The following is a 25,646-nucleotide window of genomic DNA, read 5'->3' on the forward strand; positions in this document are numbered from 1 at the left end:
GGAGGAGGATAGTCTTACAATTTTGACTTATTTATAAATTTATTTCTTGATATACAAAGCCCAAGAAGGGTCTATTACATAGTGACAAAGACTATGACTCATGACACAAACCCTAAGAGCACTCAATGGGCGCTATGACCTAGGAACAAAATAAACAAAGCATGAAACCGATACTTATAAATAATCTTTCTTTTATAATAAATTTCCTTTTTTTTTCTTTCTTTATCTTGACAAATACATTACATTATGACTCAAATACAATTATGAAGACCGATACTAGTTACAGTTCTCGACACTTGGTTTATGTTCTATCTACAATTGCTTAACTAATATTGCAGCAGAAATAAGTTTTTGGAATAAGTAATTGTTTCAGCATAGAACATCAGAATTTCAACATATGATTGGCTCAAGGAGCGGAGATTAACTGGCACAATATATGCCTAAACTGGTGGTTATCAGGAGTTGTTCGCTGCCGGCTGAAGACAAATCTAGGAGAAAATTTCTCCTATGGGGTCACCCACTTGTGGTGGGTAACGAGTACCTTTATGGTGAAAAGAAACAACCTTTCACCTAATCTTTTCACATTTGAGGGTATTTTTACTCCTCTAGATAGTCCTACAACCATTATTAGGCCTATGGCTCACATGTGTGAAGGAAAGAAGGGTTCTTTTTTACTTTTGCGATATTAGAAGCAAGTCACTTCACTTGGAGGCTTTGTTTGTGGGATTTCTAAGCCTATCCAGCATGTATAAGAGCCTACATTTGTTATGTTCATGCATTAATTGACATTGGATAGCCTCATATAAATACATGAGGCTGAACTCATTGTAAATCATTTTGGACTTGTGGATTAATATCACTATTTACCTCTTCTTCACTGCTCATTGCAATTTATGTATTGGTAAAGGAATGCACCTTCTCTAGAGGAAGATATTTTGTGGATGCTACTTCTTTTTCACCGATGATCTTGGTTCTAGAGCCTCTTGGATGGACAGGTGATTGGTCTATCACGTGGTCTTTTACTTTCTTCGTTAACTTGTTGATAATTGATCTTCAATATTGGTGTACTTCACTAGTGCAATAAATGTGCCTTATTGAAGCCTTTATTTAGCAACCTGGGTTCAATTCTTCTGGTATAGTCGACAATTGACTTTCAGAAACCAAGTAACACCCTTATCATATATGGGTGTGGGCTTGCTTTGATGATCGCTTTTGTCTACAAGATTGATCTACAATGCAACTTCTAGTATTAAAGATGGAGCCTAAAGCACATTGATATAGTCATAGATAATGGGCAGAGCATTCATATGAGATGTTAGCAGCATTGAAACGCTCTTCGTGATTGATCCCATCTACATAGCTTAAATTCCAATTATAAAAACTATTAGTTGTCATGTACTCTCTTAAATGGTTTTCTATATCAAAGTTACTATTGGATCTGTAGTGAAATCCATCATACAATATTTTGCTACTCTGTTCAGAACTAATGTTCTAGTCCGAACAACCAATTTTTAACTCATTTAGACAGTAACATAATTTTATCTGTTCAATCTTTCTCATATATATTAGAACTGATATAGTCGACTATTTGTTCCCTATTGTGACTGCAACCAGTAGGAGAATTTGTTACAACTGATAGGCCTATGCTCCAGATTCATACTATTTGCAGTTGTCCTAGATTCTAGTAGCAATAAAAGTTACGTATTTCCAGTGTTTAATATATACTCCTGTTTTAGATCACAAATCAAACTGCTTCCTATGACATAATAAAATCTGTAAAAGGACACATGACACTCAATGTTTTACACATTTTAGAGTGTATTCGTTATCATCATATGATGCTCACATAAGCAAATCTATTTCCAAATATTACCTGGAGACGGCCACAACGATCATATGGTAGACGACCTAGCATAGGCTCTCCTTGCCAATCAAGTCGAGCATCTTGATCACGGGTGCCTCCATTCAAATTTACATGGGCAGATATACTAGCCTCGGGATCATCAATGTCAAAACTGTCACAACCATCACATACTTTTGCTTGCTTTTCTTTGTTGGAACACACGCTCTCCAGAATAGCAGTAACAAGTGCTGAGAACCTAAAAATTATATTCAGATCCCAAGAAAATTTATCACTGCTGAGAAGAATCACTCCTACAGTACTTGTCTTAGTTTATTAAGAAAATGTTTAAAACACAAGTGGTTGAGAGAGGAATAACCTGTTTTCACTGATATACTCAAACAGTGGAACTGACTCACAATCTATATCATTAGTGCATGGTATCTTTAATGTTTCTGTTCCACTTGATATGTCATCACAAATCAGATTCTGTCCCAGAAATTTGACATCATTGGCATTGTCATCTTTCCTGCAGAAAGCAAAACTGAACCCATATGAGCAGTACTCTTTCAAATTTGTCTATTTTTTACTTCCACCATAAAATAGCAGAAGCCAATCACATGTTCTGTGAAAGTAATATAACATAGCAAAAAAGGCAAGCTTTTAATTAACTTGCAGTCATAAAATCTGTACGGATCAAACACAATCAGAAAAGGGAGCTGCAAAGTGCTTTTAATAGAGAAAAAATCAAAGTCATTCAAATACTAAATGTCAGAACTCTAACACCAACAGTCATTACATGTGAATTATAGAAAGTGAGAAGTCCCTTACAAAAAGTTACTATTTAGGCCAACACGTGGCAAATAATCCATTGGAACTCAACACCACTAATCACCTAATTTTTGTGAAGGTTTAAGGTTTGAAAATTTAAGGAATTAACCATAAAAGAATTGTAAAATTATAATTAAAATTTTGAGGCTATTTCTTGCTAGACCATGAGCAGAAGGAGCGCATCTCCTTTTGCAGACTCTTCACTTGATATATCTGAAGTTTTGGGATTGATATTTGGTGAAGGATCAATTCAGAATTGACTGAGCCTTGAGGAAATCATATTATAATTCTCTAAAGCAGCCTTGTAAGTTCCCTCATTCATTCTCTTGTAGATTGAGGAAAGGCATTGGTGTTTATCGTATAAATTTGAAGTCCTTCCTCAAGGAATTTGAAGCCATCCCTCTCTGTCTAAGAGGGTCTTCTGTTGTAATTTCATTAATAAAAGGCATCTTTTATTGAGGGAGCTTGGGGCTGTCCCCATTGTATCCCACCTCCTTATTAAAGGGAGGATTTCTGTAGTGACTAACATTCTACATTAGTTTTCATTTTATTGTCTCTAGATCTAATTTCTAACCTTTATCTGCTCTTATTGGATTAAATTAATTTCATGTTCATTGATCTAGTTGCATTTTCTTGTCAGTGTTAGATCTAGGCATTACTGTTAACTATTTGATCTAGCTACTATTTCTGATCCTATTGGCTATTTAATCTAGTTGCAGTTGAGTAATTTTCTGTCTTAATCTCATTTGCATCTTAGATTTTAAGTAGTCTTTCTATTTTCTGGTTAGAAATCTCATTTTCCATCGTTTACTTGTGCTTTCACTTGTTTTACCTGTCAATACATATCATAAGTGAAGAAACATTTTAAAAAGCACTTTTATTCAAGGCATTTGAGTTATTGTTCAAACTTTTGATCTAATTATTTTCTCTTTCATTTCTTGTGTTTCATTGAGTAATCTTTGCATGCTTCACTGAACCATTGTTATAAGCTGATCTCATTGTGCTTTGTGCTCTAAGTAATCCTATCATAAGTGGATTGGCATTTCCTTTTTCTTGCAGCATTTTGTTTAAATTGTCTCTCATTGAAACAGCGCATTAACACTTGCATCTCACATAGTCTAATATTGCATTCATTTATCTAACATTGCATCCTTGCATTTGTTGATCTGTGAGCATTTCATCTTACTTGCAATATTGCATTACATTGTTCTTGTACCTATCATTTGATCAAAAGCCTCTTTTATTCAAGGCATTTGAGTTATTGTTCAGATTTTTGATCTAATTATTATCTCTTTCATTTCTTGTGTTTCATTGAGTAATATTTGCATGCTTCACTGAACCATTGTTATAAGCTGATCTCATTGTGATTTTGTGCTCTAAGTAATCTTATCATAAGTGGATTGGCATTTCCTTTTTCTTGAAGCATCTTGTTTAAATTGTGTCTCATTGAAACAGTGCATTAACACTTGCACTCACATAGTCTAATCTTGCATTCATTTATCTAACATTGCATCATCTTGCATTCGTTTATCTAACATTGCATCATCTTGCATTAGTTGATCTGTGAGCGTTTCATCTTACTTGCAATATTGCATTACATTGCTCTTGTAACTATCATCTGATCATTGGCTTTTGATATCGTTCTATCATTTTCGAGCATCTCTTTAAAGTATAAGCATCAGTTTATCTTGCAAGTTCTATCTTATTGCTCACATTTCAATATTGTGCTATCTCTTATACTAGTGCTTGTCTTGCAGCAATTGCCTATCTTATAACTTAAAATATTATTTCCATTTGCAAGTATTATATTTTTACTTGACCATTGTTCATAATATTGGAAAATCCATAGTGATGGCAATTAAAACGATTTTCCTTATTATGACATTATCTTGTGATGTTTAAGTTATTATTATTAGATCTTTCAATTTATCTTTTCTTTTCGTCAAGACTAATGCCAAACAATAAATAGAAGAGGGCACAAGATGTAGGCACGCTGCCAGGGAAAAACGCCCCTCGAGGGAAAACCCAATCACAAATTCTTCCTTTAGTGGATTCAAGATGAGACGACCAAGACCCTTACAACATAAGCTCGAGACTACCTCCATCAAGTCAACCTTCTTTCATGTCACTGAATTCCTGTCATTGAGTTTGCCATTGAGTTCACATCAAGACATCATTCATTCTTACTGTGAAGAGACTGAATACTTCTCACTGTTGTAAACTCTCATCACTCTTGTAATACTGAGAGATTGCACTGAGATCTTCTACATTGTAACACCAAACCTTATCACTGTGGTTAGACCCTTAACTTAAACCAAACCATCATCACTATAAATATACCTTTCTTCATTGTTGGGGTACCGAAAACAAAGTTTTTGAACCTGTGGTAATTCGAGCTTCATGTCAGAGATATCCGCACTTTATTTTAGAGAGATCCAAACTTGTCATTCTGTGATTTATGTAAGCGTCTTCTTCTGTGATGGCTGAACTGTTCTTCAGATGCAAAATGTGAGCTTTTTATCCGAACCATGGAGTTGTGCACCCTCCTATTTATACTTGTTTGTCCATAAATGAGCCGACATGATATTTGCGGAGCAGTGTCACTGTTTTGAGCCAACAAGATTTCTTTTGACAGTAGCAGACTTGATGAGGATTCTTTTGAAGCCGACAACAAGGAGACCTTCATGGAGGAGGAGTCTTCAAACAAAAATTTGACTTTGACAATTAGCCTAAGGCCTTCAATCAAGACTTGACCTAAGATATTTGACCCAAGCATGAAACCCATGCTTTAATAAGTCAATTTCAATAATAAGAAAATTCTTTTGACAAATATATCACATTTTTTACTTCAAGTACAATTATGAAGACCGAAAATAGTTACATTTTCCAATGCTCTCTCTTAACTAGGGAGGTATTCATATTTACATATAACCAAGGAGGTACATGGACTAGATTCCTAACCAGGGAAATCTATCCATTGGTCTCTCAACAATTTAGAAACTGCAATGCCACGGACTAGATTCTTGACCAGGGCTATCTATCCAAGTGGGACTAAGATGGACTCAAGCTTTCAGCCTCTCTAGGTACCATCAAGCTTACTTGCTAACCATCAACCCAAAAATCCAAGTGTGTGTCAGAGCTCAATGACCAACGCCACCTTTCCAACTTTGGGACCTAAACATCAACACAAAGTGTTGGCCAGATGTCCTCCCAGACAATGCTTCACTCACAAAGCCTCATCATCGCTTGATCCAGCAGATCAAGGACAACAAATCTCTCCCGAATAAACTGATTAGTGATCAGTAACCAACATGTTAAAAACCTTCGAGAGATTTACCTGTACAAACACAACCCCAATCAATAATATTCTTTCATATGTACATAATCAAATACAAACCTTCGAGGTCTTCCAAACAACTTGATGTTGCTTCTCAACCTTTCATAGTAGGACTATCAACCGAATCTTTGACAGAAGATTCTTCAAACATAAACTTTTCCTTTCCTACTTCATATGTAGCAACATATTCTTCAATCAGATCATGCTTTCCTTCTTTCAGCAACACCTCAAAATGCATTCTCCAATTTCCTTCTCCTACTCATGGCCTTCACTAAAACTTATGGTTGTTAGTCCTGGTCTAGTGCATGACACATGAAGTAGAGAATTATATCTGTCACTCACTCTTAAATAGAGACGATCTAATCATTCTTGTACAACGAATATTCTCAACCATCCTCTTATCCTAGGGAGATTTCATCCAGGCTCCCTCTTAACTTAGGGAGTTTTACTTCTTCTTTAAAACATCGGAGAATCTTTCATGACTTCCATCCTTCTTATCAGAGTCATTCATATATCATGCTTATCACATCAACTTTACTTACGATCATCTTCACCAACTTGAAGATGATGTACCTGCACAACTCAGATAGCAAGTACAACCAAAATTATAGAAGCATGAAGTTAGCCATATCAAAATCTTATAACAACAGAAGCATTTAGACTTTACAAACATAATCAGCAAGAGACTATACTTCAATATTTCAACTTCTTGCCCAAGTTTAGTTACAAACCCTAAATCACATTCATAGCTCATCAAGATATCACACTCATTATATATAGGGTTTCAGTATTCTTTCAATGACAACTTCCTTCATATAACAAACCCTAGAAATAAATCAAATCAATGAATCTAACTTTCAGAATTCATATGTTAGATTCCTCACTAAGATTTCATACATATCCTAGATTTCATACATGAGCTTCAATAATCAAAACCAATCACAACTTAATCAACATCATGACTAGCATCTACTAGGGTTTGATGTAAACCCTAGATTTCCATCTTCAAATTCTCAGCAATCACTATATAGATTCATAAATTCCAGACGATTATACATACTAGAGAATTTAACTACTACTAAGGTTTTAGCTACTAAACCCTAGATTTTCCAAAACATCATCCTAGACCATCAAAATTTGACTAGGGCTTGTTTCCAAACCCTAGGAATCATGACCATTAACACTTAGGTCAACACATACATCTAGGAATTCATCAACATATCATAAGCACATCATATGTCAAGTAATATTAAAATGTTAGACATATACTGACCTAGAACAGGCTAGGGTTTCAACCAAATGAACACATACCTAGGGTTTCATTCCTAGGACTCTAAATACATAACAAGGGTTTTTCTTATAGACCCAACCAAACCCTAAAGATTTAGGGTTTCATAAAATAGCAAAGCAAACCCTATTATTCCAAAATTTCAAAGGTTTGGGATCTCAGACAAACATCATTCAATCCTAAAAAGCTAAGATTTCTTGATCATACCCAAATCCCAAACATGACATCATCAACAACAACTTCAAATAGCATTTCACAAGAACCCTAAGCAGGCTAGGGTTTCACACATTGTCAACATACACTTAGGTTAGGGTTTTTAGAGGACCTGTCTAGGGTTCTATAAAATCAATTAAGAATATGAGGAGGGGTAGATTTATCAAGAGATGAATCACCTAGAACAAGAATCATTATGATTCAAGACAAATAGACATAACGATGTTAGTAAAATAATGCAAACTTCAAAAATAAGATGAATGTATCTTTAAGAGAATTTATAAGGTGAATGGTTTAAGACATACCTAGAGATGTTCCTTGACAAACTTGGTAAGGATTCCTTGAGGTGTTCTTTAAGCCATCATTTTATATCTGTAGTACATACTTACAAGCATAAGACATGACACCAAGAAATTATTCTTTATTTCAATCAAGGACTTTTGCTTGGAATCCTAGATTACTTGTAAATCCTAGAGGATTAAGGTTCTAATATGTTAACTAGAAAGTACATTCTAAATCCTAGACTAGTTAGAAACAAGGATTATTGTTGGAATTTCTATGTTTAACTCGTTAGAAATTCTTCCTGTACTATTTGATTTATTTCTTCCTACTTGTTCAATTACTTAACAAGGTATTTACCATGTAAATACTGAAAATAAATAGAAGTACAGTATCAACACATACAGATCATCCACTGAAAGTAAACAAGCACACAAGTGACACCGTTGTTTTTGGACTAATGTCCCCGGAAAAACCCAATGCAAGAAACCCGGTGCAACTATTCAGAGGGTTTTATTATTATGCAGTTTTAGAATACAACCTGGGTGCCAGAAATGGCTCACCCAACAGAGAATGCCCTCGGTAGTAGTACCTCTCAGTCGGAGACAGATATTCCGACTAAATCACTGGATGAATGATCCCACAGCAATAATGCAGCTTCTGCTGCTCTGCGTCACTCTGATAGGGACTGGGTCACCCTATCCAACTCTCCAGCTCCCATTCTATCCCACGAAAAATCTCTCAACGTTGCCTCTAGAACCTGCGTCAACCTCTCTGGCCTAGCGTCAGCCTCTGGGCTCTGCGTAAGCCTCTGGAGCCTCTACGTCTCACACGCTGGCCTTCAATGGTTTTGCGCAACTCCTGGTTGCCTCTGCGTGGCCTCTGGCAGCCTCTACGTGGTCTCTAGTTGGCTCTGCATCAACCTCTCGGCTTCTGCGCTGATCCACCCAGTACTAACTCTGCCTCTCTGCTATGTATTCACTACCCCTCAGCGGCAACTCTGATCACTCACTCAATTTCCTCAGCAAAGCTTGCCCCAAAATATCGAGTTCTTGATCTCTCTTGGTGTGTTCTCCAACTGACCCTCAAGCCTCCTCTTATACTTTTCTCGTTGGCCCATCAATGGCCGAGATTAAATCTCTAATCAATGGCTAAGATTAGATTTGCCTTGATCCATGACTTTTGGACCCTTCTAACCCGGTTTTATATTAATACCCATTAATATTTTATTTTTCCTAAGTTTAGACTTAGGAACTCCATTAAAAATATTAATTATTTTAATATCTCCCAAACCGGTTAGATTCTATCTAAACCATTTCTTGGTCTTGAAGATCTCATGTGCTTTAGCCTCTCCACCAATTTTCGTGGCTAGAGCACATCCGATGCTACCCCAAATCAATAATTATATGAACCATTAGTCATAATAGAAATTCAAATGTTTATGATCATACGTACCTTGTGAATTACATACCTTTGTTATATAGCTTATTAGACTTGTTGAAGGTGCATCTTGTTAAATACTTACTTGATTTCCTTTGAGATGGAACCTTATGCTTGTGCTTGATAATTGTGCGGAAATTCCATTTCATTAACGAGTGGAAGACTGACTGCTTGAACATATCATTGTAACACCACCGAGACCTTATTAACAGCACTGAACTGTTGTTATTGCGATACTACCAAAATTGAAGTCATTGTGATGGTTTTGAATTGAGGTCATTGTAGTGGCACTGAACTGGAATGAAACCCAAACTGAAGTAGCACTAAGTCACCTTGTAATATCACTGAAATTCTAAAGTGCCTTAATCAAACTTTTGTGTATGTGATGCGAAGTCTTTACACTGTGAGAGTATTACTATAATAGAATCACTGTTATGCATCAAGATTTTCTCATTGTTGTTGACAGTGAAACCTTCTCACGGTGGTGCAACCGAACCCTTACTGAGACTGTGGTATAGAAATGTGGGAGCACTGAACATAGCACCGAATTTATTTCTATTATAACAGCGAAGATATATCTTTGTTGTGCTTTTACCGAAATCTCAGTGCCTTCAAGAAGTGCTTGAGACTGTGCCTTCATCGAAAAAATTAGGACTATATCATCAAAAATGTTAGGACCGGGCTCAAAGAAACATTTGTTTTATTAGATCTTGAGATCTCTATTATTCTTCTTCACGAGATCATATCATTGTGGAAACACCGAGATTGTGTTCATATCACCGAATATGTGGAAGCATCAAACTATATGAACATTGAACTTATAACAAAACTGAACTGTGAGAGACACAGTACCGAACTGTGCTTACATAATACCGAACATGTGGAAGCATAGATATCCTAACGGAGTTTCTAATTCTGCACTGAGCATTGACAGAGCATCTTTGCTGATACATATTGGAACCCTACATTGTCATTGAAACTGTCTTCAAATTGCCTTTGACTTTGACCATAGCTCTGTTACCATGTTGGAAAATCCATAGTGATGGAAATTAAAAGGATTTTCCTTATTATGACATCATCTTGTGATGTTTACGTTATTATTATTAGATCTTTCAATTTATCTTTTCTTATCATCAAGACTAATGCCAAACAATAAATAGAAGAGGGCACAAGATGTATGCATGCTGCCAGGGCAAAAGCCCCCTTGAGGGGAAAACCCAGTCACAAATTCTTCCTTTAGCAGATTCAAGATGAGATGACCAAGACCCTTACAACATAGACTCGAGACTACCTCCATCAAGTCATCCATTTTTCATGTCATTGAATTCCTGTCACTGAGTTTGCCACTAAGTTCACATCGAGATATCATTCCTTCTTACTGTGAAGAGACCGAATACTTCTCACTGTTGTAAATTCTCATCACTTTTGTAACACTGAGAGATTGCACCGATATATTCTCCATTGTAACACCGAGCCTTATCACTGTGGTTATTTCCTTAACTTCGACCAAACCATCATCAATGTAAATATACCTTTCTTCATTGTTGGGGTACCAAAAATAGAGTTATTGAACTTGTGGTAATTCGAGCTCCATGTCAGAGATATTAGCACTTTACTTCAGAGAGATCCAAACTTGTCATTCTGTGATTTATGCAAGCTTCTTCTTCTGTGATGACCGAACTGTTCTTCATATGTAAAATGCGAGCTTGTTATCCGAACTGTGGAGTGGTGCACCCTCCTAGTTATACTTGTTTGTCCATAAATGGGTCGACATGATATTTGAGGAGCAATGTCATTGTTTTGAGCCAACATGAGTTCTTTTAAGGGTCCCGGACTTGATGAGGATTCTTTTGAAGCCGACAGCAAGGAGACCTTGATGGAGGAGTATTCAAACAAAAATTTGACTTTCACAATTAAGTATTAACCTAAGGCCTTCAATGGAGGCTTGACCTAAGACATTTGACCCAAGCATGAAACCCATGCTTTAATAAGTCAATTTCAATAATAATAAAATTCTTTTGACAAATATATTACATTTTTTACTTCAAGTACAATTATAAAGACCGAACCTAGTTACATTTCCCAACACATAAGGCATTGGTCTCTCACCTTTATATCATGTTGAGTGTCATATTGATCTAATTGAATCTATCTTTTGATATTTACACTCATTAACAATCATACATACTAATTAATCTGTAATCAAGTTACAATTAGTGGTAATCGCCTTGCCATTTATCTCCTAAAACTTGTTGCTCCAATGAGTTTTTCTTCCATAAACATCTTTAGGGACTACCCCCATAGCTTGCCTAGGAAAGAGCTAAAACGGAGAGAGTTGGGAAAAGGTGACAACCATTTCTCTGAGCGTTGCACCTTAAAGACTATACCTTGCAGTCTCGAAAAGTTTTCCCACACTAATGTGTACATCTTAGGCGACAACACAGATGCACCAACAAATTTCATAAACATCTTCCCCTTAAGAAAACTAACCAAGAAGTTAAGAGGGGACAAAAATCCAAATCCTGGCCACAAAATCGGTCAAATCTCCTTCTCCTCGACAGTGATAAACTCCTCCTCTCTCCACGAGGTCGAATCGTTGAGCATTGAGTGCAAAATGATGAAAAATAGGATTTTCCCTAAGTTATATTGTAATATTCCAAATTGGAATTTACAGCGAATAACTGACACATGAACTAGGTTGAAGCAAATAAAATCACAATTAAGCATGCACCATCAAAAACAGCAAGAAACTGAGCGAATAAGTTGAACCATTTTATTAAATCTCGAATAAATGGGAGTACGATAACAAGGAAAATGTGCCCCTGGGCTTGCATAAGCAAGTTGAAGCAAACCCAAGGTGAGAAATATACCCACGGGAGTAGAAATTTTGGCCCCCAAACTACCTCTATGCTACCTAGAAACTATCACACTGTTGCTACCTGAAGATGGCTTGAATCCCCTGCTGAAATGCCTGATTTTCCCTGAAATTGTTGTTGTAGCTTCCTCTTAATTTTCTCCACAAGACCCAGAAAGGAATTGGTTCTAATCCTTCAAATCAGGGAACCCACAAAATGGAGCAAAGTACCAACAGTTGTTGTCTAGAAAGAGACACCTGTTTGAGCCCACTAGAGTGCTCAGAAAATTCAGGCAAATTAATCTTGGCCTCTCCTCAATAAACCCAGAAAAACCCAAAAAGGGTTGGGCCTAATTCCAACCTTCCAAAATAGACCCCAAATAATATAAGCACCCTCTACAACAGGGTAATTCGTACTGCTTGGAGAATAGTTGCTAAAACCCTCCAAAATTCGCTGAGAATACCTCCAAGAATTATCCTTATGCCCCCTCGTAAATCTACAACCCCAACTCCGGTTCAAGCCTCCACAATCAACATACTCTTATAATGGTTGTGCAGGCCCAGCCAAACCACTTCTACGTTGGCCCAAGAAAAAGAATTTTGTCTCGTATGTAATCCACTCATCCAACCCTTTAACCCACTGCAAAATCGCTACTACGTTCCAAGAGAATATACCTCTAAATTCCCAGAACCCACGTTGTCATGAAGCTCACTCCCGACAAGAGTGCGTGGTCCCATACTATGCATAGGTTGCTCCTCAATAGCTCGAATCTCCCTGCCAAATCCCTCTGGAACTACTCTAAGAATGTAGCACAGCTCCCGTGGCACTCGAAGTCCACCGAAGTACGAGTTGAGATTTCCCCTCAGAAATGTCGTGTGCTAAACAATGCTCTGTTGACCCAGCTAATAGCATGAGCAAACAACGGTTCAGATATCAAATGAGCAAAAAGATCCCCAAAATGAAGATCCCCAAAATGTGGCCCCCACATTCCACTTGCACTTTGATTTATTATCTTTTCTAATGTTTGGAACCTTATTTTCCTAGAAAGCCAAGTGGGGTCCTCCTAATCCACCTTTTCTAATGTTTGGAAGGATTCTTTTCCTAAAAATCCAAGTCGGGTCCTCCTAATCCACCTTTCCTAAGTCCTAACGCCAAAATATCTCCCAATGGTCAAAATTGCAAAAATGGAAATTCTTCTCAACCATATTAATTAATTGGGATATTACATATACGTGGCCCGGAAATCACACACAAGCTTTTCAATCAAATTGCGATAAAATTTGATTTTATCGATTAAATCACAACTTTTTGGAATTTGAAAAACTCTTAAAAAATCGGCTGATAAAATCAACAAGTTGAAAAACTCATAATTTCCCGATTTTATCGAGATGTTAAAGGGAGGTTGGCAATACAGGTATTTAGTCCACCTAGTCTTTTTTTACTAGGAGTCTTCAATTATTTGCTGCAAACATTTGAGAAGTTACTCTTTTTTACTCATTTTTTACTACTTCAACACATTTCTCTTACCATTTTTTGATATTTTTCGCTAATTTGTTAGTCCTTATTTCTTTAGATGAGCATTCAACTTTGGGAAGGGATGGAATTTTTATTGAAGTAGTATACATTTTTTTCATTTCCTTTATTCTTTACCCCTTGACCTTTTATTTTTGGCTTCGGTTTAACAAAGGGTTGCATGTTTTTTTCCTTTGAAACTTTTATTTATACTTATACAATGACAATTAATAAGCTATTCATCAGTTGGGGAATGTAAATCTATATGGATAAGATGGATTTGTACAAAAATTTGCGAAAAGTGTTAACATACGGAGGTAATAAGGTTATACAACCTACCTTGGAGTTCCAGCTATTACGTAGACCCTCCAGCGTTTGCAGATTTGGAGCTCCAGCTATTACGTAGACCCTCCAGCGTTTGCAGATTTGGAGCTTTTTCGATGGCAGGATGTGAGGGAGATCAATGCGTTGACAATTGAATCGATCTACGCAGCGGAGAGTTACATACTGCACCCACGCAAGACGCCCACAGTGCTTAATTCCTGAGACAGGTGATGATCTGCGTGGATCCTGCCTGGTGTGGTGGCTTTAGATCGATCTCTTGCGGATAGTGAATAAATTGCCCAGCGTTGAATCTCTGCTGCTTTCGGATTGACGTTGATTCGGTTGTTGAAGCAATTTGGGAATACACATGACCTTTGGGTTTTGATTTCGTTTGCCGTAATGGAAAAACAGTGCTTATTTTGGTGGTGGACGTGGATTATGAAAGCTGGAGCTGCTGGCGTGATGGCCTGTGAAATAAATAAAAAAAGGAAAAGGAATGAAACCCTAATAAAAACTGCATAAAGCAAAATCTAAAACCCTAATAAAAAAATTTGAAACTCTAAGACAGCTAATAAATTTACAGATTTGGCCCCTTAACAGCCAGATTCAGCAGTAAGCACGGAAAACATTTTAAAGAACAGAAATTTCAGATCGTCACTGTGAAGAACTTCAGAAAATCTCTCATGCAAACTTAGAAAAATAAACCGAATGATAGACCCAGGATCAAATCCAACTGGGCTCAGCAAAAAACGCTTGCGGGAGTTGGCTGGTTCAGCCGAGAACTTCCCCGAACGCCCACAAAATTCCTTAAGAAAATGTTTTCTGCACAGCTCAAAACAACCGTCAACAAAGAGGGCAAAAATGTTGCTAGATCTCAAACAGTAATGGAGATACCTGCCATTACTTCAGAAACCCTAACAGCACTCAAGCCCCAGCAAGTGAATAAGATACCTGTGCTCACAATACTCTACAAAAAGCTATTATTAATGGCTGAAAATAACATATGCAGAAAATGAAATGATCTCACAGCATTTCAACAGAGTAACACCAGCAAGATATGGACCCCAAAGTCTTCTTTTATTAACCAGAAACAGATTTACAAGAGAGCTTCTTCAGTACCAGACTCACAGATCGAATGAATCTGAAATGACCACCTAAGACCTATATAAAGGAAATGATCCCAACGGCTAGTTCGAATGATCCATGTAGAAATGATCTCGACCGTTGATGAGGATCAAGACATCTCTTGATCTCATCCGTCGATTTATTCACTTAAAATATTATTATTTTTTTAAATTTTTAAATTTTTAAATTTTTTATTATTTTTATTTATTTCATTTTTAAAAAATTTTAAATTCTTAAATTTTTTATTATTTTTTATATTAAATTTTTAAATTTTTTATTATTTATTATTAAATTTTAAATTTTTTATTATTTATTATTAAATTTTTTAATTTTTTATTATTTATTATTATTATTTTTTTTTTTTTTTTTTATTATTTTATTTCATTTTTTAAATGGATCATCGAACTAAGCCTTTGGAAACATCACCTAGGACCTAGGACTTAGGACTCACGAGGGGATTTAAAACATTTTCAACCCTCAAGACACATTTCATGATGACTTTTAACAATTTACATCTCAAGGGGACAAACCCACTTAATACAGACCCTCATCAATCACCCAGTTCTGCGACACAACTATAATCTAGCAGATTAACACACTAAGATTCTCCTAAAGTTCTAATGACAAAATGCATCCCGGCTTTGGGGTCAGGTTTGAAGGAAAACTCTGCTGATCCATGGATCGGTGAGACGAAAAACCTTCCAGGACATAGATTATCATAGAAAGTTAGGTCCACCTAGGCAATTTTACATACATGACTCTGATCTGCTTAGATTATTTACAATTCATACATGCAGACTGGGTTTACAATTGAAATGATCAAGCTGCTGATGACTGTAGGCGGGCACGGACACGTCGTTCAGGTGCTACCCCTTTCTGACAAAGAAAAAGAAGGGGGTGTACTTCATGGGTAGTTGACCAGTAGAGGTCAACATCTGGCTCTACTTGGGGACACGTTGCTGCTTGCAGGAATGTGAGAATCCAGAATCTGCACCCATACAACACACAGATAAAAATAAGTAGCGTCCATTCCAAAATCATCATATACATTAAGCACAGGAAAGATAAAAGCTCTTCATTTATTGACTAACCTAGAAAAGCAAATCTAATCCTAAAACAGAAATGAAATTGCGGAAAAGACAAGGAGTAGGGTTAGAAATACGATACAAAGGATGCCCCATGGCATCAGATGTGTTCAATATAGTGCATACTGAGCATTTGCCTGCTTTCAGGCAAATCTGTCGGCTGCTTGTCGGATGTGCCATGTCCAATTTTGCATCTGGTAGGACTTTTTCCTATCCGAAAATCAAGCTGCTCGCGGCCGTCTGATGCGTCAAATCTTCTTCTTATTTTCTTTCTCTTACGCTTTTTCTTTCTGGCAGGTTGAATTACTGATGACCCGGAACTTTCTGTTTCAAAGCTATCAGATGAAGTATGTAAGATATGCGTGCTATGTCTTTCTTTATCCTGCATCTGATCTTTATCATTCTTAAATCTATCCGGATCACCTTCAATTAACCATCTTTCAATCGAATCAATAACCTCCTCATAATAAGATGGAGCTTGTTGCAGCAAATGAGAAGACTCCTGATTTGTTGATGTTACCTGGTTTCTTTCATCTTCCAATTGCTGAAACCTTTGAACCTGTATTCTAATGGCATCCATCTGTCTAGAGTGTTCAACCTTTATATCACCGATTTGTCTGGCATGATGTTCTTCCATGTCTTTTATCATTTTATTGTTCTTTTCCTTTATGTTCATCAAGTAATGTTGCATGAAATTTATTTCTTCTTTATGATTTGCTTGCATGTCAGCCAACTGATTATTATGATTGAACGTCATGATAGTCATTTCCTCTTCCATAGTTAGTAACTTGTTTTGCATAGAGTCAATTTCCCTATCATGATCAGCTTTCATGGTCACCATATTTTCCTCTAAGTCTGACATCTTGCTATGCATGTTTCCAATTTCTGTTTCATATTTAGTTTTCATGGCCTCAATTTCTTTAGCATGCTGATTTTGCGTGACCTCAATCTCCCTATTACGTCTTTCCAGGTGGGTGCATAAAGTTTTCACATCATTGACATAATTAGTTTGATTGCTTTCCATATTTCTTACCATCATCATTAGATCTTGTAAAATTTGCTTTTGCTCTTCCCTTTCATTGTCATTTGTCCCTGATTTTTCACTATCATGAACTTGATCTGCAATATTTCCGGTGGATGACACATTCTGACATGATGAATCGTCTTGGGGTCTTTCAGCTGGACTTCTTATCAAATTACTTTCATCCTGTTGCACAATTTTAGAGGTAGAAGGCAAGCTGTTTGGATTATCATATCTATCTTTAAAAGCATTGAGAATGTCTTGTAAAGAAGTGAAAAAATCATTAGGGAAATTATTAAACCAATTCAAGGCATCACCCTCTAAAGAATGGACAAATAGACGCATCTTGAAATCTTCATGATTATATTGAGGAAATCTACAATATAAGATCATTACACAAGTAAACCTGTTTAAATGTTGTCCAACAGTGACCGAATCACCACCCGAGAACTTAAATAATTTACCAACGGCCTCTTTCGGAAGATCATGGAGATTATCAGTAAAATGACATGGTTTAAATGAATAATCCATGATGAACAATAAGGGATCAACTAGATGATAGAAAAAGATTTCTGCTCAAGAAAATTAAGAGATGAAAGAAGTGGAGTCGCCACTTGAACAATGAGTCTGATTCTAAGATCCAGAAGCAATCAACAAACAGATATGCGAGAGGCTTCTTGTCTGGGAAAAATAAGAAGAATGGAGTCGCCACCCAAACAAGAAACAAACCCAAGAGATGCTGCTGATATGGGATGAAAAGATGCCAAAAATATTGAATCTGCCAGCTCAACTGAGAGGTGAGAGATGAGAAGATGAATGTCGATGAAACCCCAGGAACAGAAAAACTCTGTCCCTGGCAACGGCGCCAAAAAATGTTGGCGTTGCCGGGCCAGATGAAAAGATAAAAATGAGAAGGAAGATTGTCGTTTGAAACACCGAGAAAAATTATCCCCGGCAACGGCGCCAAAAAATGTTGGCGTTGCCGGCTCAAACGAAAGATAGACAGATGAACGATGAATGATGAAACACCAGGGACAGAAAAACTCTATCCCCGGCAGCAGCGCCAATAAATGTTGTCGCGCGGATTGGCACGACAACGCTCAGACCGGGGGCTGTCACCCTGATCCCCGATCCCTCCGTTTAAGCCTGTCTTCCGCGGCTAAGGGGGGTAGTCCCTGTGAGATGATGAGACCAACTGTCGACCAATTGGTTGGGAGACACGAGATACGATATAAAAAGCACTCGATGGATTTGATTAATTTAGCAGACCAGTGCCTTAAGAGGTTGTGGTTAAGATGATTACTTGTTAAATGATATAAAAATATGGACCATGAACAGCAATCATCTATCATCAGCTAAATCACAATGCTCTTAGAATAACCAAAACGATATCTAGCAACTGAAAGTTTAGAAAAGATGAATGCTTTAAAACACCATGAGAACCATTAACCAGATATCAATTCGCATCTCAAGCTTGAAAGTTTAGATCTCAGTATGAAAGATATGACGATTTCCGAAAATAACTGGATCTAAAAATTTTCACAATATTATATATATATATATATATATATATATATATTTTAATTTTTTAAATCTTTTTTTTAAATTTTTATTTTTTTATTTTTTTATATTATAAAAATCCTAAAAAAAAGAAAAATCTAAAACTAAAATCTAACTAATATCTAAAACATTAAAAACTAAAACATAAAAAAAAAAACTATACAAAACTAAAAACTAAAATACAAACATTTTTATGTTTTTTAATTTTAAAATCCTAATATAAAAATTAAACCTCAAACTAAAAATAAAGAATATATTAAAATCTAAAAATTAACTTATGCAAATAGATAAAACTAAAACTATAATCTAAAGAAATAAATCAAAATCTAAAAATCTAAAACTATAACTATAACTAACCTAAGCTTAAAGCTCCTTAATTTCATTTAAAATACAATAAAGAAATCCTAAGGAAATGAAAACGAAATTAAACAAAAAACCCTAAGGAAGAAAAACGCCAAGCCGTAACTACGTGACCACTAAATCTAGACGGGCTGATTGCAATAAGCACCTACGGCGATTAAAAAAAAGACCTAAACTGCAAACTCAAACACTGACTGTGGCGATGAATCGAAAGACTGAAGGTTAACCGCATAAACAGCGAATGCCTGCAATTGACGCTTGAAGAATCGTAACGCGAAATGTCAACAAGGAAAACGAAAATGCTGTTGGCATTATGAGATAAGTGTTGTCCTTGATGGCAAACCACACTGATGACAAATCATAGTGCAGAAGGTCAGCAGCAAGGAATTGATGATCAGACTATAAGAAGAAGAGAAAGTTCATACACGCAGGTTCATTAAGCCCAAGTCGCGTATACAAGCAGGTTCACTATATACCAAGTCGCGTATACGCAGGTTCGCTATATACCAAGTCGCGTGTACACGCTGGTTGGCTTCAGTAAAAGCGCGTGTATGTGGAAAACTTATCTTTGGTCCACGGCGGTTATTCCTTGGAAGTTGTGCCTATGGTTTTGGACCTTGGTGTCTCGACGGACGTGTTGATCCCTAGTTTTGAAGATGATGGTATTGGATTTCTATGGTTTTGGCTCTTGGTATTGAACAAGGCCTAAGGCTATATAAGGAGAAGGAAATCATTAGGCAAGTGGATCTGAAAAAGTCTTGAATATCTGATGAAGTATTAGATCCAGTATGCAAGTTATTGGTTGATGAGGTATTGCTTGATCTGAGCTAAGGAGAGATCTCACCAGTTGATGGAGAACTAGATCTAAGGAGAGATCGGGATCAAATGGTTTGAAATGAACTATCTTTATATGGTTGATTATCCGTATTTCTAGATCTGCATACTGACGCAATGTTATGTTCTGGGTATAACTGAAATCTGGTACAGCTGCAAGTTATGAAAAATTATTTTTAGATCTGTACGCAGGTTGTCTTCGGTAAAACCGCGTGTATACGCGGGTTGCCTTCATTATAGTAGCGTATATCTTTTGGAGCTTGATTTTTGGGTTGCAGCTGGATCTAACTGTTATTGCAGAGTTCTGTAGTCTGCTCTGTGTTCTGGTGACTGGGTTTGACAAGGTTTCAGTGGTTCAGTGATTCAAAGATTGATGATGCTAGTATTGTTGTTTTACATGATTTGTGAATGAATCATGGTCTTCAGATTGTAATGTTGTGCTTCAGGAGTATCCAGTCTGAAAATTGATGAAAAGTGGTACCTGAAGGAAAGAAGATTGTAGGCCAGCACCTACGTACTAGTATCTTAGCTAGTACAAGAGCAAAGGGGGTTTGAGCTCCCTTCTAAGGAAGTTTGGAGAACGAGAGAAGGTTGAAGCCTTCTGCAGGTTGTAGCCTGCGTACTGGTATAAGGCTGCACCAGTACAAAAGATTGTAAACTGAAATTCTTATTAAAGAAAGATAGAGACGACTTGCAGCAGGTGGTTTTCACCCACATTGGGTTTCCACCTTATATCATGGTGTTCATGTGTGTGGCTTTTGTGTGATGATCTGTTCTGTTATACTGCATCTGTTTACTCTTAATATGGTGAATAATGACCTGATGCACTTAACTGAAGATAAACTAACTGAATTATAAGTTTTCTGGTTATACGCTGTTTTCCTTAGACACAGTAGCGTGTAACACGCCGGTTCTCTTAACTGACGTAGCGTATATGTTTCTGAGCATTGAAAAGTTTTATTGATCTGATAATACTGGATTCACCCCCCCCCCCTCTCAGTATTATTTCCAACAATTGGTATCAGAGCAGGTCCTTCAGAGAAGCTTGATCGCTTGAAGGTAGATCGTTCATCATGAGCAACTACGAGAGAGAAGCATCAATCAGGCCACCGGTTTTTGATGGGACAAACTTCAATTATTGGAAGGTAAGAGTTACTGCCTATCTTCAATCTCTTGGTACAAAAGTTTGGGACATCGTAGAAACAGGCTACACTTTTCCTTCAGCTACTCCTACAGATGCAGCTGAGAAAAAGAAGTATGAAACAAATGCGAAAGCAGTCAGTACCCTATTAGGATGTATATCCCAAACGGAATTCATGAAGGTAATGCACTACAAATCCGCAAAAGAGATATGGGACAAAATTGTCACGAACTATGAAGGAGATGAACAGGTAAAGCGTGCTAAACTTCAAACTCTCAGGATTCAATATGAGACTCTCAAGATGTATAATGATGAAAGTGTGGCTAACTATTTTCTTCGGGTAGATGAGATTGTTAACTGTATGAAAAATGGGTGAAGAAATAAAAGAGGCTATAGTGGTTGAAAAGGTTCTAAGATCATTGTCCCCCAAGTTTGAATCTAAAGTATCTGCAATAGAAGAAAAGGAAAATCTACGAATTCTTACTATGTCTCAGCTACATGGAATTCTAACTGCTTATGAAATGAGAAAGGGAGGTCCATCAGACAGAAGAGAAGCTGCTTTCAAGGCATCAGCAAAGAAGATTATTATGAAGCAAGCCACGTCCCAGAAGAAGAGGAAGAAGAATCAAATTTTGTCAGAAATCTTCAAAGGGGTTCTGGAAGGTTCAGAGGTAAGTTACCTTTTAAATGCTTTGCTTGTGGAAGAGTAGGTCATTATGCTGCAAAATGTCCTTATAAGAATAAAGGAAAGGAACCTGCTAGATGGAACAAGAAACAGAGTGCAAATAAGAAAAGCTACTACACTCATGAAGATAGTGATGGTCTATCGAATAGTGATGAAGATGAACGAGGTAATGAATATAAGTTGTTAATGGCATTTGAAGATGATGATTATATGGATGCTATAGATGTGGATAATCTTTATGATGAAATTACTAGACTCAAGAGATGTATAGAAGAAAAGAATATGATCATTGATACTCTACAATTTCAAATTGATGAAAAGGAAAAACATCTTGAAAAACTAGAAGGTGAAATTGTTGGTCTTAGAAAAGAGATTGAGAAAACAAAAGCTATTAATCTAAATTTGTTAAAGGATCTGAAACCTTGGATGAGATTATCAATGTGCAGCGATCTCCTCTGATCAAGACAGGTCTTGGATATCATGGAGAAACATCTCAAGCCTCTACCTCTAAAAGTTATCTGATGCAGCAAGGAAAAACGAGCAAAGGCCAAATAAAAGTAATCAGTGAATCAGGGACAGTTTACCTCAAGAACAAATAAAGACCATCAAGAAATTTGGGGACAAACTGCCTTAAGGACAAACAGAAGCTACAATCAGCCACAGGTAAAATCTTCCCAATTTGCTCCAAGAATAAATAGAAGCTACAATCGGTTGGATGATAGATCTGATTATCGCAGAATTTTCTTTAATGGCCAATGCTTTTCTTGCCATAACTTCGGTCACAAAGCAGCTCAATGTGTTGCATACAAGACAATCATGACTAGAGAAGCTCAAAAGCAAGGGAGAATGACTGAAACCATGAAAAGGACTTATAACAACTTTTCGGCTCTTGAAAATGAAATTGAATGCTCTATTTGTAATAACTTTGGTCATGAAGACTCTGAATGCAGGAGCAGGTTCCGGAAGACAATTCAGAAGAGCAAAACTCAAATGTCAGAACATGAAGAATAAAGGAACCACAACCAGAAAGATGTGGGATAGCCTTTTATGCAGAAGGTCAAGAAAGTCTATGGTACATTGACAGCGGATGTTCGAAGCATATGACAGGGGACAAAGAAAAGCTTGAGTCATATACCGCATTAGCAAAAGGGAAGAAAGTTTCTTTTGGAAACGATATCTCTGCAGCCATAAAAGGAAAAGGTGTGGCTCCATTCAAAGAAAAGGTCAAAGCTGGAAATGTTTTGTATGTTGATGGATTGAAGCATAATCTTCTGAGTGTCAGTCAGATGTGCGATCAAGGAACAGAGGTAATATTTAGATCAAATGGATGTTGTGTTCGTGATCTTGATACAGGTAAAACAGTGATCAAAGGAAGAAGGACTCCAAATAATCTATACATATTTGAAGAAGGACCACAACAATGCTATTTGAGCAAGGATGATGAACACTGGCTATGGCATCGAAGGTTGGGGCATCTAAGCTTTTCACAAATAAGGAAAGCATGCAAATATCAGGCAGTTCGTGGTCTTCCAGATATCAAAATTCCAGACAACACTATATGCAAATCTTGTCAGTTTGGAAAGCAAACCAGAACTAACTTTCCAGAGAAGGAAGGATCAGCTAGCATGCCTCTTGAGCTAGTACATACAGATACATGTGGTCCATTCAGAAAAAGAACACCTCGAGGAGAAGAATACTTGATATTATTCATTGACGATTTCTCCAGGTTTGTCTGGTTAGGACTTATGAAGCACAAAGATGAAGCATTCGAAAAATTCAAATCCTTCAAAGCCTTGGTTGAAAATAAATCAGGACACAAAATTAAGTGCCTCAGATCTGACAGAGGTGGGGAGTTTACCTCAAACGAATTTTTCGATTTCTGTGAAGAACATGGGATAAGAAGAGAATTCTCTACAGCTAGAACTCCTCAGCAAAATGGGGTGGTGGAAAGAATGAACAGAACAATCCAACAAATGGCTCGTGCTATGCTTGATGAATCAGGTACTCCCGCAACTTTCTGGGGTGAAGCTGCACATGCTGCGGTTATTATTCTTAACAAAACAAATGTCCTAGTAAACAGCACTCAAACACCTCATGAGCTCTGGAGTGGTGAGACTCCTTCGGTGAAGCACTTCAAAATATTTGGGAGCAAATGTTATATTAAGAATACTGATGAGCAACTTGGCAAACTTGAACCAAGAGCAGATGAAGGCATTCTTCTTGGTTATTCTCCATATAGCAAAGCATACAAGTGCTACAATAAAAGACTTGGCAGAATTGTTGACAGCATTGATGTAGTGGTTGATGAGAAGGGATATATTCCTAGGCAAGTTCACCATGAAGATATTGAAGAAGATGAAGGCTACACTCAAAGGCAGAATGATGAAGAAGAAGAACCTCAAGAAGAACCAGAGGAGCAGGCAAGAATAGAAGAGAGACTCCATCCAGATATGTTCAAAAGAATCATCCAGAATCTCAGATTGTGGGGCAGAAAGAAGCAGGAATACAAACAAGAAGAAGAATTGCAGAAGCCTCAAGCTATTTGGCATTACTCTCTTCCACTGAACCACAAAATGTGAAAGAGGCATGCAAAGATGAATGTTGGGTCAAAGCAATGGATGAAGAACTTGAGCAGATCGAAAAGAACAACACTTGGGAACTGGTTCCTAGACCAAAAGATAAGAATGTCATAGGGACAAAATGGGTCTTCAAGAATAAATTGAATGAAAATGGAGAAGTAATTAGAAACAAGGCCAGACTTGTTTGTAAAGGGTATGCGCAGCAAGAAGGGATAGATTTTGAAGAGACCTTTGCTCCTGTAGCAAGACTTGAGGCCATCCGAATGTTCCTTGCTCTCTCAAGCTTTCAAACTTCAAGGTATTTCAAATGGACGTGAAATCAGCCTTTCTGAATGGAGACTTAGAAGAAGAAGTATATATTGAGCAGCCAGATGGTTTCATTCTTGGGAATGATCCAAACCTTGTATGCAAATTAAAAAAGGCTCTCTATGGTCTCAAACAAGCTCCAAGGGGTTGGTACTATCGATTGGACAAATATCTTCACCAACAAGGCTTTTCGAAAGGATCAGCAGATAGCAATCTCTATATAAAATTGAAAATAACAAATTGCTAATACTTGTTGTTTATGTAGATGATATTATCTTTGGCAGCAATGAAGAGACTATGAGTCAAAACTTTGCCTTGGTTATGCAGAAAGAATTCGAAATGTCACTACTTGGAGAATTGACATACTTTCTTGGATTACAAATCCAACAAAATGAAGTAGGCATCTTCTGTCTCAAACCAAGTACCTCAAGCAGATCTTGAAGAAGTATGGCATGGAAGATTCAAAGCCAGTATGTACACCCATGGTTACAGGATGCAACCTCAGTGCAAATGATGAATCAGCAGCAGTTCATCAACCAACTTATAGATCCATGATTGGGAGTTTGCTTTATTTGACAGGTACCCGACCAGACATCATGCATGCAGTCGGAATAGTTGGGAGATTTCAGGCAAATCCAAAGGAGACTCATCTTCAGGCAGTGAAGAGAATCTTCAAATATCTTCAAGGGACACAAAATTATGGATTATGGTATCCTAGAGATACAGATCTCACACTTCATGCTTATACAGATGCAGATTGGGCCGGAAGCGTGGATGACAGGAAGAGCACAAGTGGTGGTGCATTCTTTATGGGCTCCAGATTAGTATCTTGGTTCAGCAAGAAACAGAGTTCGATTGCCTTATCTACAGCAGAAGCAGAATATGTGGCTGCGGCATCTTGTTGCACACAACTTCTTTGGATGATGCAGACCTTGCAGGATTTTCAAATCACTTGCACTTCACCAGTCTCTATCTTATGTGATAATACAAGTGCAATCAGCATTTCAAAGAATCCAGTCATGCACTCAAAG

The 25,646-nt window shown here is 37.1% G+C and overlaps 1 protein-coding gene across 2 annotated transcripts in view; it reads right to left on the reverse strand.

Annotated features, from left to right (window-relative positions):
- Positions 1–25,646, reverse strand: part of LOC149220060 (uncharacterized) — a 290,383-nt gene that overhangs the window by 94,878 nt on the left and 169,859 nt on the right. For both annotated transcript variants that reach the window (XM_089384625.1, XM_089384624.1), the window contains exons 10-11: positions 2,220–2,369; positions 1,874–2,099 (exon numbers count right to left, since the gene is read on the reverse strand). In XM_089384625.1, coding sequence (XP_089240751.1) covers positions 1,874–2,099; positions 2,220–2,369 — 376 coding nt within the window. The remainder of the gene's footprint in view (positions 1–1,873; positions 2,100–2,219; positions 2,370–25,646) is intronic.

Source organism: Pinus tabuliformis, chromosome Q (assembly GCF_031772625.1).
Source record: "Pinus tabuliformis cultivar Carrire ecotype Pingquan chromosome Q, CPIR1, whole genome shotgun sequence".
Classification (NCBI taxonomy): Eukaryota; Viridiplantae; Streptophyta; class Pinopsida; order Pinales; family Pinaceae; genus Pinus; species Pinus tabuliformis.